A 14276-nucleotide genomic window follows, 5' to 3' on the forward strand; every position below is an offset into this window, starting at 1 on the left:
CTAGGCTAGTGATATTTTCTGATCTAGGCTCACCTGTACAGTTGGTGGCGGTATACTATAAAAATAAGTCATCTGCCAAAAAACAGAAGAAGAAATGTTCTTTGCTGGATTAGGCTATTTTGATTGGTGTACTTGGCGACCTTTAGAGGCAGTGCGGTATCTAGGATTCTATCTATGGAAGCAACGCACATAATGGTTGATATATATTCTTTGTTTGTAAACTCAGCGCGCTGTAAAAGAGCTTAATGCTCAGTCAATATCCCCTGGATAAACAACGGTTGATGATGATCTATTGCAGTGGTTCCCAACCTGGGGTCCGGGGACCCCACTAGGGGTCGCCAGAGATTGCAGGGGGTCCACACAATGTTGCCTGGGCTGAGGATGTAATGTTACCAAAATTATATTTGCACACATTAAATGTATAAAATCTCAATAACACACCCAATTGGATAATCAAAATTCTGTGTAATCTAAATTAAAACATTTTTGTTCCACATTTAAATTCATGAAGCCATTTATTACCTCTGAAGATGTCGTGATTGGTGCAAAATTGTTATGGCCTTTCCTTCTTACAATCAAGGCCTTCTTGATACAAACAATGCAGTCAAGTAGACAAAAAACATATAATAATAAAAGGAAAAAATGACAAGGTATGACAACTTTAAGTTTTATAAAAACACATACATTTCATATAAAAGATCCTTGTTGAGTTTCCACACAGCAGTTAAAGTCCGACAAAAGCCCACAAAGTGTTGCAATATGGCTGCCGAGTGGTACCCTGGAAATCCAGAGTTCTCGCGAGAGCACAATGGAATTGTCTCTGCGAGACACTCTGGCAAAGAGCAATGATGCACGTTGCTTTTACCCCAACATTCCGGGGAACCAGCTAAACTGATGAAGATAGCGCTGCAACGTTGGAGGACAGTACACATTGGTCTTAGTGTTATCCGATTGCGTCGAAGTCCAAAATCATTCAGAGTAAACATGGTCTAGTGTTATCCAATTGCGTGTAGTTTTTAAATGCATGCTTGTTGCCGCCCCTCGAGTTGGGCCATTACATTGCTCTTTGCCAGACCCTTAATCTTTCTAGATTATCAGGGTCTGGATTTTCCAGGCTAGCCGAGTGGAGTATGGGGAGGCATACAGGAAGAGGCAGTTATCGGGCATCTATTTTCCTACTCAAGTAAATAGGGAGGCACACACTTTGGGCAGTTATCGGGCATCTATTTTCCTACTCAAGTAAATAGGGAGGCACACACTTTGGGCAGTTATCGGGCATCTATTTTCCTATTCAATGGAGGCAAACATGAAGGGGAGGGATATACTGCCATTATTGATGTTACAAACAAACCCTGTGCATTTCTTTGGAGAATTCTTTAAATGCTGTGTCTTCTCATTAGTAAGTCTCTGGTTGTACTGACCAGGTAATGTTCCAAGTTCCAAGGCTGGTTTTCGACCTGTGAGGAGCTGCCAGCTACGCTAGGTGAACAAGTATCCCCATTATCAGTTGGTTAACCATCAAAATGGCTTTGAAAACTGTTGTACGGTATAAAACTTGTCACACAGTTCTGCATTGTGTGCTTTTGAAGATTTGAGAAAATTCTGCATGATGTTTCACACTTTGATCATTTATGAGGATTCTCTCCAGTGTGTGAGCATGTGGCGTGTTAGGCTTGCCATTCTTGGAAAAGCTTTTCCACAATGGACACATATATGAGGCTTCTCGCCAGTGTGTATTCGTACATGGGATTTAAGAGCTGAACTTTGTGAAAAAGATTTTTCACACTGGACACATTTATAAGGCTTCTCGCCAGTGTGTATTCGTACATGGGATTTAAGAGCTGAACTTTGTGAAAAAGATTTTTCACACTGGACACATTTATGAGGCTTCTCTCCAGTGTGCATCATCATGTGGCTTTTAAGACCTTTGCGGAGTGTAAAAGCTTTTCCACAATGGACACATATATGAGGCTTCTCGCCAGTGTGTATTCGTACATGGGATTTAAGAGCTGAACTTTGTGAAAAAGATTTTTCACACTGGACACATTTATGAGGCTTCTCTCCAGTGTGTATTAGCATATGGGTTTTCAAATGTGAAATTTCTAAAAAAGATATTCCACATCCGACACATTTATGAGGCCTCTCTCCAGTATGTATTAACATGTGGCGTTTAAGAGTTGAGAGGAGTTTAAAAGCTTTTCCACACTGGGCACATTCATGAGACTTCCCTCCAGTGTGTATTAGCATATGGGTTTTAAGATTCGAGAGTTGTGTAAAAGCTTTTCCACACTGGGCACATTCATGAGGTTTCTCTCCAGTGTGTATTTGTAAATGGGTTTTAAGAGCTGACCTTTGTGTAAAAGCTTTTCCACATTGGACACATTTATGAGGCTTCTCACCAGTGTGTGTTAGCATATGGGTTTTCAAATGCATATGGGTTTTAAGATTCGAGAGTTGTGTAAAAGCTTTTCCACACTGGGCACATTCATGAGGTTTCTCTCCAGTATGTATGAGCATGTGGCGTTTAAGACCTTTGCGGAATGTAAAGGTTTTTCCACACTGGGCACATTCATGAGGCTTCTCTCCAGTATGTATGAGCATGTGGCTTTTAAGATTTGAGAGGTGGGTAAAAGCTTTTTCACACTGGACACATTTATGAGGCCTCTCTCCAGTGTGAGATAAAATATGTGATTTAAGATGTGAAACTGCTGAGAACCGTTTTCCACACTGGGCACATTTATGAGGCTTCTCTCCCGTGTGTATTAGCATATGGGCTTTAAGATGTGAAGCTTTTGAAAAAGCTTTTCCACACTGAGCACATTCATGTTGTTTCTCTCCAGTGTGTATTAGTTTATGGTTTTTAAGACCTGACCTTTGTGAAAAAGCTTTTCCACATTGGACACATTGATGAGGCCTCTGTCCAGTCGGCCTATGCGTCATCATGTGGCGTTTAAGACCTTTGCGGAATGTAAAGGTTTTTCCACACTGGGCACATTCATGAGGCTTCTCTCCAGTATGTATGAGCATGTGGCTTTTAAGATTTGAGAGTTGTGTAAAAGCTTTTTCACACTGGACACATTTATGAGGCCTCTCTCCAGTGTGAGATAAAATATGTGGTTTAAGATGTGAAACTACTGAGAACCGTTTTCCACACTGGGCACATTTATGAGGCTTCTCTCCCGTGTGTATTAGCATATGGGCTTTAAGATGTGAAGCTTTTGAAAAAGCTTTTCCACAATAGATACATTTATGTCGTCTTTTGCCAATACTCTGCCATTGATTAACACCAGGAGAGTGTGTTTGCTGGTGTTTCTCAAGTTTAGTGAGGGTCGTGAAACTCGTCCTGCAGACTGTGCAGTGGTGCAGTCTTCCTTTGAGTTGCAGGTTGAGTTCATCATTCTGTCCATGGATCTTCTGTGTTACATGTGGGTGTTCAGATACACCTGGAAGAGATATTCCACATTCAGCAATTAAATATTGATTAGAAAATATTTAACTACAAATAGAATTCAAATATATATATATATATTGTTGGTATACACTGCCTATAGAAGTCTTCTTCACCCCCTCTGATATTTTTGTTTTTATGTTTTGAGAGTCTTTATTCTTTTATAAATGGAATCTTGGTCAATTTAATTAGGCATTTTTCCAATAATTTAAAAATAAATTCTACTCTAAAGTAGAGATGCACCGATATGGAATTGTGGGGCCGATAACAGTAACCGATATTCATTGGTTTGTTGTTTGTTGTTGCCGATACCGAGGAGGCATTTCTTGGCATGAACCCCAGGAACATACCTGTAAACTCAGAAGGGCTGAAAAAGGTGACATAGTTCCGAAAGCTCATCACCAACGCCAAGCTATGTCAATCTGGAAGCCTAGGTCTCGCTTGTTTGCATGCTAATTATCAAAAATTATGATCTATATGCTACACAGAAGACAAACAAATTAAACACCCATCACTGAGCAGGTCAAAATATTTTGCTGGGTCCACTTGCAGATTTGTTGCAAATAGCTACATTTGGCCTCAGAAAGGTCTGCGCTCCCTGAGAACGTCATGTCTAACCATCATCGACACATGGAAAATATAATGCTAACTGAAATGACTCGTGAACAAGCAACAACTTTCCAAGACGACATTAAACTATTAAGCCAGGCTAAATTCACAATCGCATTCAGTGCAGATTTTGTTTTTGTTTCGCAAAGCAATTCAAAGTGGCCAGCTGCGGAAATGTGAAATTGTGAGTAACACTTGTTAAGATCATCTCAGCAATTCATCTTTCATTTAACCCACCGAGGGCAGAAGAAAAGTAGCCTACCACTTTAGGGTAGCATGTGGCATGTGTTTGTTAGCCAACAGTTTCTTATTTTCCTTGGTCATATCGGAAGTCATAATCACGATTAATCGATTAATTCAATTAATTGAGAAATGGTTGGAATATAATTCCAACCATTATAATCTTCTTATAATCCATCTGTGTAGAAGTTAATGCTGCCGGTCTTATGACGGTCTGTGTCAGCTACTCTCATTTGCCATCTCCCGAGTAAGACGGTAAATTCAACTGAGAAATCCGCTGCAATATGATTAGGCTGAGGCTATGCAGTTTGGCAATAGAGATTGCTAAGACACGTTACCGGGTACGTTTGGCCGTTTACATTGGTTTACATGGGCATGGTTTGCCGCGGATCCCCAAAATGCTTAGCATTCACCAATGGGAAAATGCCATGATGACGACACATTCTCAATCTCTATATGTAAGTGAAGTGTCTAAAGAATATGACAGCCTATTTCAGACATTTGGAAAGCAGGCAACTTGATGTTTGATGTTAAGGCGACTGTCTAGGAGCAGCTATCGAGAGGGAGAGAAGTAAATGTGCGAGGGCCTCAATACGGTTGCATTGCTCATCCTCTTAACGCTGTTTTAGGTTTACGGTATTTGGTGGGGTATTTGGCAGACGCTTGTCTAAAACGAAGGTTTTTGTTTTGCTGCGTTTTGATAGGCTACTCTAAACCTATACTACATTATTCATTTAGCAGACTAATACATCTCTAACCTAAACATGCTACTTTGTTGACTGTATATAGACTTATGTTACTTGAGTACCTTCTGCATATGAATGAGTCAATTCATATTTGACGTTTATATCCTTTTAATAAAATCAGCGTGTTGTCTCCATGAGGACTTTAGATCTACTATATCACTAAAATATGAGTGCAGCTAAGCCTCTGCTACCAGCGAAAAACATTACAAAACTACAAACTGTCTCCCGCGTTTTCTCCTAGCTGTGCATCACAAGGCAAGCAGTAGCTTGTTAGCTTTACCAAGCAAGGATAATAACTTTTCCCACAACAATCACGCTGTTAAATAAAGTTAATATGTTGATTACATAAGGGTTTAACAATCGGATGGGTAGTATAAATCAGATGTTTTAGGTAGTATGACCATGGCAGGTTGCAGTGCACTGTAGTCCACTTCATTTTTGCTGTAGCATTTTTGTAGCAACATCTTAATGTTTACTGAACATGACTACAGTTTGTGACAAAATACGAATAGCAAATACATATTAGCCCATCGAACTGAACGCCAATGTTTTCGACGGCCGTTGCTTCGCTCAGACCTTATTTGAACCGTATTACCAAAAAATATTTTTTCTTATGAACGTTTAAGGTTGTATCAGTGATTGCGTGGATACGTCACTTCTGTTGATGTTCAAATAAAACAGAGAGCTAGCTCGCTACTCCCTCCCCCTCCCTCCCGTGCAATTAAAACTTTCCTAAACGCGCATCTCGTCGGTTATTGGTTGAAACACTTTATTTTGCCTTTGAGTGGGTTCCCAACCCAAGCAATTGGTTTTGTGTACAGATTTCGGAGCCTAGGCTGCCTACAGAGACGTGTTATTTTGACAGCCTGCTTATGGGGCAGACAGCTAGCGGATCGTTAGGAAAGATTAGACGAGTGTGATCATTTATGTTTGGGCCTTTTTGGGGCCTGAAATCGCTGATACAACCTTTAAAATTCTACGCTAAAAACTACAAGCCTTTGGGTGACTAACTCTATTTAGCTCTGTGTGACTTACTTCCCAGCAGATGTTCATGATGTTCCTCCTCTTCTATCTTCACTTCAAGCTCCGCTGTTGTCCGTAGCGGTTCATTGTACGTAGACTTTGGTGACTGTTTGACGTCCGCTTCAGCTTTACAGTGAAACTCTGCAAAGGGCTTTTCCTCTTCACCTGGACATGCAATCATATGACCATAGTCCTCGTCTTTTATATAAGATTCTTCTTTCACAATCACTCTCAGGTCAACCTGGTGTGTTTCAGCACAGCCAGAACTAAATGGAAGTCCAAGATCCATGTTGCTAGCAGGACAAAGATGATTCCATCCAGTTTTCAATTGCCTGTAGTCAGAGACACAACATAAAGACAAAAAGAAAAGTCTAAGTCAGGTCACTGTATAGCAAGAAAATAAAGAAAAAATAGAAAGGTCAAAATCCTTTTTCTTTTCTTTGTTTATCGGAGCTATGGTGGCTTTATGACACCCGGTCCACTGTTGGACCACCACCACTTTTCTACTAACTCAACACATCAATGTAATCAATCACCAAACTCTTGTCATCCATGTCTTTATGGACTTTGCTTTGTGCACTGGTGCACAGTCATGTTGAAACAGGAAGGGGTCATCCCTGAGCTGGGCTTGGTCCCTTGGTTCCAGTGAAAGGAACTCTGAATGTTTCAGCATTAACAGTTTGTGGGAACAGTTTGGGGATGGCAGTGGATGGATGACCGAGTTTGGAGTGGATGAACTTGACTGAGTCTTGACCTCAACCCGATAGAACACCTTTATGAATTAGAGCGGAGTCCTCGTCCAACATCAGTGTGTGACCTCACAAATGCGCTTCTGGAAGAATGGTCAAAATTCCCATAAACACACTCCTTGTGGAAAGTCTTCCCAGAAGAGTTGCAGCTGCTATAGCGGAAAAGGGTGGACCTGTCATATTACAAGGATACAAGGATACAAGGAAGTTTGTCACATGCATATAGTTACTGGAAGTAAGAAATGCAGTGAAATTATGTCTGGTGTCAGCCTATTTGTGCATTTATGGGGGGGGGGGGGGGGTAAAAAGTGCAGTAGAAGAGGGGTTTAGTAGATCAAGTGGCAAGGGTTGCATAAAAAAGGTGGGGGAGGATTGGGATTGGGGGAGGGGGCACCAACAAGGAGCACCCAAGAGCAACAGGGGCAAGGAAACACTCCCTTACCAAGGAAGAAACCTTGGGCAGATCCACGGCTCAAGGGGCTAACCCAACTGCTAGGGGTCTTGGTGTGTGTGTTGGGGGGATGACAGGGAAGATGGGATAGTGTGCTGTGTATGTGGGGAGAGGGCAGTGTGCAATATGTGTGTTGGAGAAGCTTCCTCATGAGACAATGTGCTGTGTATTGGGGGGGGGGGGCAGTGTACTGCAAGTATGGTGAAGGGACTTACTATTGCAAGCAGAGTACTGTATGTATGATGTATGTGAGTGATGACAGTGAAGATGTGTGTGTGGGCAGGAGGGGAGTGGAGCAGTGACTGTGTGTGTGTGTGTGTGTAGTGTGTGTGTGGGTAGGTGGGGGCAGTGTGCAGAGGATGTGTGTTGGAGAAGATCCTGAAGACAATGTGCTGTGTATGTAGGGGGGGGGGCAGTGTGCAGCAAGTATGTGAGGTGATGACAGTGATGATGTACCGTAAAACTTCAAATAATCGTTTTTCCCTAAGAGACGCCTGTCTCTTTTAAACGCCTGGCGTGGCTACAGATTTGGGTTAAAGGCCGGTCTCCAGTAGAGGCCTGGTCTGTTTTTTAGTTTCGGGTTGTATTTAATCTTCTAAAACCCGTCAGATCGTCTGTTTAAAGATTCGCAATGACACGAAACCGTTAGGCTAAAGGAGGTTACAGCCGTGTGAATTAGATGTTGCACGTCGTTGCAAGCCGTCGCAAAGCATTCACCATGTCTGGTCACAGTTGCAAGGTTTTAGAATGTTGCATCAAGTTGCTGCTCATCTCGTCGCGAATCTTGGGTGTGATTTGGGGCTTAAGTATGGCGCAGACTGCGCACGTTATGATTAGATGGCATTAAAAGACTGCTGTGGGGAAAAGCTAGAGTTCCAAATTGTATAACTTTTTTTTCAATATGAACTATGCCTATATGTACGACTTCGTCATCGTTCAATTCATCCCTTGTGTTTAAAATTTGCGGATAGGCCGATGGTAAGCTTGTTTTTATGCTGGCAACAAAACCAGAACGGTTCGCGAACGTTATTCTTTATTCTAAATGCCATGCCGATAAAGAGAAAGAAGTCAGAAAAGGAATTTACCTTAGACTAGGCTATATCAGAGCCCGTCTACGGACATTCTCTGGCTATATACTGAAATAGGTTAATGATGTAAAGTCAAGTGCGCTTCTATGGGACTGGTGTGTGCGCGCACAGTTTTTATTGATGAGTCGGAGTGGCAAGTGCTGCGCATAGTTGCAGTGGAATGTGGCTGCCCAGGGCATTATAAAACTTCTCACTCTTAGACCTACTCATACACGGCGCTGAAATGGCGTATTTAGCTGTCTAAATTCGAATCATATGCTGGGGGAGAAATCGTCGGACATCCATGATTATTTTGTTATGCAGCACCCCTGGTCAAAAATATGTTCCTGCGCGCCTGGAAGTAGGCTATGATTTGAATGTAGACTGTTGACTGTCAAATTTTGCAAATACAAAACAGGAGAAACAATATGGTTCATGCTCTCTCATGCTGTTTCATTCGTGCGGAAAAGGAGGGAGAATGAAACATTAAGCACATTCCGCTTTTGCATAAATAATTCCTGAACAGTTTTGGTCAGGGCTGATAAAGCAACTGTATTTGACAAAGGACCGATATAGGCTATTTGCTAGTGACAAAATGTGAGCTTTCAGTGTGATCTCTTTGTAAATTAGGCTACGTTTAATTAAAACGTGTTTTATCTGTTCTGGCTATCCCCGCTATTTGGATCTTACTGTAGCCTACTGTATCTCACTCAATGAACAACATCTCAACACTAAATGAATGATAATCCGTAATTGTCATCAGATAGCCTAGTCATATAGGTAGACATTCAGTGTGTTTGAAATAATTAATTCGATAATATTTTCCATCTTTGCAGAGGAAAAGTTTTGTGTAAAGGGATTTAAAGGCCTGTCTCATATAGACACCTGTCTCTAATACTAGCCGGTGCGGTTTGGCGATTTGGGAAAATAAAAGCCCGGGCTATTATTTGGAGTTTTACGGTAAGTGTGTGTGTTTTTTTGTGTGTGTGTTGGGGATGGGGGTTGGGTGGGGGGTGGGCAGAAAGGCTAGGCAATCAAGGACATGGGTAGATAGATGGAGGAGAAATCAAAAATAATAAATAAAAAGTTCTATGGAGATGTGCAAAAGTTGGAGAAAGTCAGATATGTGTGTCTGTGTGTGTGTGTGTTTTGACGTGTGATGAAATAAGAAAATAAATAAAAGGTCTGTAGCATAGGGAGAGGGATGTAAAAGTGCTAAAAATCATGTAGGTGTGTGTGTGTGTGGGGGGGTCATGAGTGCTGAGGAGTGAATGAGTGCAAAGTCAGTATAGTGTGAGTTCAGAGTTGGGAAATGTTTGAGAGTGCTGAGGAGTGAATGTGTGCAAAGTCAGTATAGTGTGAGTTCAGAGTTTGGATGGCCTGGGGATAAAAACTTCTCCTGAGTCTCTCAATTCTGGCTTTGTGACTACATAGGCAAAATGGAATGCAATTCAATTCATGTTTATTCTATTTTTTAACCAAAATTATTCAAATTGATTTTAGGATTGCATTGTCACTTTGCAGATTAAAATACAATTTGTTGGAAATTATTGCAAATTGCAATATTAAATTACATAATGAATTGTCTTTTTGAATTGCATTTTGCATTCTCATTTGAATTAAGCCAGTGTTTTTCAACCACTGTGCCGGGGCACACTAGTGTGCCGTGAGATCATCAGGTGTGCCGCAGAAAATTACCCAAATGTCACTCACTTGTCCAGAAAAGCAACTGTTGCATCAAATAATTTATAACCACATGCTCTCATTGATTGTATGATTGCAATATTTGTGGTATGCAGGCATTGTACAACGGGGGCCCCATATCCAGTATTCACAGAATCATCACATATCCAGTTCATAACAACAATTAAATTAGATATAGTCACCTACAAATGAACCCGAGGGCGCTTGTTTTATTGAGCAGGTCTTGCATAGAAGCCATAATATGGCCATGTATTATTTGAAATTTTAGGCTATGTTATGTTCTTCACACAGGATGTGTGCCATGGGACATTTTAAGTGTCAAAAGTGTGCTGTGGCACAAAAAGGGGTTGAAAAACACTGAATTAAGCTACACATATGCTTCCATAATGTTGTCTCTGTGAGGACTTTTAAAATATCAGTGTCGCTATATGCTTCATTAAACTACACTCAGCAGCGCGAACCATTCGAGTGGGATTTTATCTTACGAACGGAACATGCAAAAATGCTAATCGAACGCATACGACATGAGTGTCTACCACCCTCCATTGGCTCTCACTCATAACTGTCTGTAGACTCTGCTGATTCTTTATAAAGGTTTGAATACTAAGTTGTGTTGAGATCAGCGCAGAGGTCACTCCCGTAAGTTACCTGGGATGTTTGGCTCGCGGATAGGTTACTGTTTGTTTCAAAACACATAGCCTACTTTCCTCCAACAACTTCGTTGCTCCGTCTATTCAGGTCTGCTGATTTCCTTTTTGTGGCTGATTAGAAGGAAACCCGTGTTTGTCTCCGCAAAATGTCTTAGGCCAACATTTACAAATGTTCTCCCTTGGTGGACTGGACTGCGTGTGAATTTTCCTGCTCGAGATCTGAGCTACGCGCGTGAGGAATGATCCACAACAATAGGCGCGTTCGACGTGATGCAGATCTGCGCAGATCTAACTTGATGTGATGCATGCTGGGATGGACGCAATGCATGCTGGTTAGAAATACTGTCCCGACTTCCATTTTTATTATTATTACATACCAAAATAGATTTTAACAAAACGGGTAGGCCTACAAAAATATCAACACAAAGAGGACATAATATCAAACATTTAGGCTACATAATAGTTCTGTCAGCATTTCATCTCTTGAGTCCAATAACAGTGAACAAGTAGAATGACTTCATTTTTGAAAGCTGCAAAACAAGTCTGCATTTTTATTTAAAAAAATAACTTTCTTTTTTTGAAAAGTGACATTGCACAACCACACAGCTCTACACATATTTTTTAGTTCTACCCAAAAAAACCTTGAGTAGATACATTCATGACAGACAGTTTCAAGGGCACAACCACAAAAACACACACGTCAGATGTATCGCCTCTGTATCTTTTGAGCAGAGAGTTAGTGATATTTAGTAGCCTACATAGTTATTGTAATAAGACCAAATCATATCCCAGTGCATATTGTCAAAGATGCCACCCAAATAACTTTTACAACGAGGTGTGACAGGGTGAAGCCCTATCTGTCTTAACCATTTATTGTTACATTTTCTATGTTTTATGCACCATTCAGTAAAATATCTGTCTGTAGAGTTGATTACTCATGAGTTCTAGAACCTAGCAATCTAAAAAAAAGTCCATCAGGTAGTGCAGCAAAGACTACTGTATTCTCAGAGATGTCTTGAGAGAGCAAATTTGTTTAAAAATTCATTGTAAGTCAGATATTGGCCTTCTACATTGATTACTTGAGAAATAAAAACAATGTTGTTTAGCCACTTTTCATTAAATATTGATATTTTTATATATTATTCAATATTTTTTTTTGATATCTGACAGGTTTGTTGTTCCATATTAAGTGTTTGTGATGAGAAGTTCTGCTTGTAGGTGAGAAGCCACAAGAGCTGGCTGAGTAATGGGATAAGCAACCACTTACATCTGGAGATAGTTAGCCTATTTATAATTCTTGTAGAGTTCACCAAAATCATAGAAATTATCATTACAATACACTTGTTTCCTATAATCCAAGATAGATTTTCTTCGAGTTGTTAGGCTTTTGAGCACTTATTTTTACAAATGACATGGAAAACAAATCATTTCATCCACATATCCTTACGCAAAATGCACAACAACGCTACTAAGTTCGCTTAAAACCGTGAGACTCAAGCAAGCCTCACGGGCCGTTACGGCCTTAAAGTGACAGCTAAAGTTAGCTTCCTACGATTAACAGCACCGCTGCTGGAAACATTTCTAGGAGAAACACTGTTATTGTTTGGATAAGAAGCTAAGTCCAGCCAGCACAGAAAACTCAGGGGTAAAACCAATGGAAAAGATGTATCCTATATAAGACCATTGTATGTTAAAGCGTAACTCTCCAAAATGCAACCTAGGGTGTTTTTGTAAATGTACCGGAGTCAAACTTCTGTATATCTGCATATTGATAGTGAGTGGATCTTGTGAATGTACCCGAGTCAAACTTTCGTTTATCTGCATACTGATAGTGAGTGGATCTTGTGAATGTACCCGAGTCAAACTTTTGTTTATCTGCATACTGATAGTGAGTGGATCTTGTGAATGTACCCGAGTCAAACTTTTGTTTATCTGCATACTGATAGTGAGTGGATCTTGTGAATGTACCCGAGTCAAACTTTCGTTTATCTGCATACTGATAGTGAGTGGATCTTGGGGCAGCCTGATGTTTCCTGCAGTTCTCTTGCAGTCAACTTCTCGGGGCAGCCATGGCCTACTGGTTAGGGCTTCAGGCTTGTAACCGAAGGGTTGCTGGTTCGATCCCAGACCCAGTAGGAAAAATGTGCACTGCTCTTCAATCCCCACAGCCACGGCTGAAGCACCCTCGAGCAAGCACCTAACCCCTAACTGCTCCCCGAGCGCTGCTGTTGTTGCAGGCAGCTCACTGCGCCGGGATTAGTGTGTGCTTCACCTCACTGTGTGTTGAATGTGTTTTACTAATTCACGCATTTGGACCAAATTTCCCTCATGGGATCAAGAGTATATATACTTATATACTCTGAGTTAGTGTGTGCTTCACCTCACTGTGTGTTGTGTATGTTTCACTAATTCACGGATTGGGATAAAAGCAGAGACCAAATTTCCCTCACGGGATCAAAAGAGTATATATACTTATACTTACTTATTTTTACAACTAGTTTCCCCCCAAATTAGGTGTCTTTCAGATCTAGCAGTGACCACGCAGTGGGTATTCTACAAGGCCTTTGCCAACTCTGAGGAACAAAGAGTATGCCTGCTCCAAAAAGGACGCAGACACCACCCCCCCCTCCACCCAGATAGACTTACAGTGCCTATAAAAAGTATTCAGCCCCATGCTAAAGTTGACTAAAAAGAGGAATAAAGAAAGAATCATCTTTTGTAGATGGATCTTAATGCCTTAAAGGAACCGTATGTAAGAAATGTAATTCAATTAATCATAAAATGGCCCTGATTTGTCACTAGACATTAGGAAATCATGCTAATTTCAAATACTTATATCACTGACAAAAGTAGTCCGGCCAGGATATCGTCATTTAAAAAAATGAAGTTGCAGCCCTCAACTGATGTTGATGTTTACATATTTGTGTTTTAGCCTGATCCGCCACCCTCCACCTATCTAGTAATCACAAAGTCAGTAGTGTTTCGGCATCTGGGTTGCCAGCTCTGCTCTAATTACAATATCTGCGGTGTACACCGCTCTACAGTATTTTGAAAGTGATTGTAGTACCAGTTTTGGCCAAAATCCTACATACGGTTCCTTTAACTAAAACAAAGAGGAAAAATCCAACCATTAATGACACCAATTTTCTTTGTTAATGAATAATGTATCGTAAATAAATAAATGTTCTTCATTAAAATACAGGGTGCATAAGTATTCATACCCCTATGTTAAACCTATGTTGAATTCCCATAGAGGCAGGCAGATTTTTTTTTTTTAAAGGCCAGTTATTTCATGGATCCAGGATACTATGCATCCTGATAAAGTTCCCTTGGCCTTTGGAATTAAAATAGCCCCACATCATCACATACTCTTCCCCATACCTAGAGGTTGGCATGGTGTGTAGTTCAGTTAGCCTATTAGCTGGTTTGATTTGCATTGAGCTCAATGAGCATCAAACCAGCTAATAGGCTAACTGAAACGCCTTCAACGAAAACAGTATCCTTGAAAAATTCCAATCAGGTTTTAGATCGAATCACTTATTTTAAAAGAGCTGAGATAATAGGTGACAGCAAAAATTAACTGCAACGA

At 40.7% G+C, this 14276-nt stretch overlaps 1 protein-coding gene across 1 annotated transcript; it reads right to left on the reverse strand.

Moving 5' to 3' along the window:
- Positions 1-591: 591 nt before the first annotated feature.
- On the reverse strand, positions 592-6664 carry LOC143120396 (uncharacterized). The gene is made up of 2 exons (XM_076281371.1): positions 6079-6664; positions 592-3443 (listed from the first exon to the last, which is right to left on the reverse strand). The coding sequence occupies exons 1-2, from the start codon at positions 6353-6355 to the stop codon at positions 1630-1632; spliced, it is 2091 nt and encodes a 696-aa protein (XP_076137486.1). The 5' UTR covers positions 6356-6664; the 3' UTR covers positions 592-1629.
- Positions 6665-14276: the final 7612 nt, after the last annotated feature.

This window comes from Alosa pseudoharengus, unplaced genomic scaffold (genome assembly GCF_046254945.1).
Source record: "Alosa pseudoharengus isolate Yale_2024_CS ecotype anadromous, Long Island Sound unplaced genomic scaffold, YU_APseudo_1.1 YU_APseudo_1.1_scf_1, whole genome shotgun sequence".
NCBI lineage: Eukaryota > Metazoa > Chordata > Actinopteri > Clupeiformes > Clupeidae > Alosa > Alosa pseudoharengus.

Bases quoted from the DNA above. Each gene is read 5' to 3' on its own strand.
- LOC143120396 (XM_076281371.1), bottom strand. From the start codon at position 6,355: ATGGATCTTGGACTTCCATTTAGTTCTGGCTGTGCTGAAACACACCAG. The intron at 3,444-6,078 runs GTAAGTCACACA...TATCTCTTCCAG, and splicing joins TCATGAACATCTGCTGGGAA to GTGTATCTGAACACCCACAT.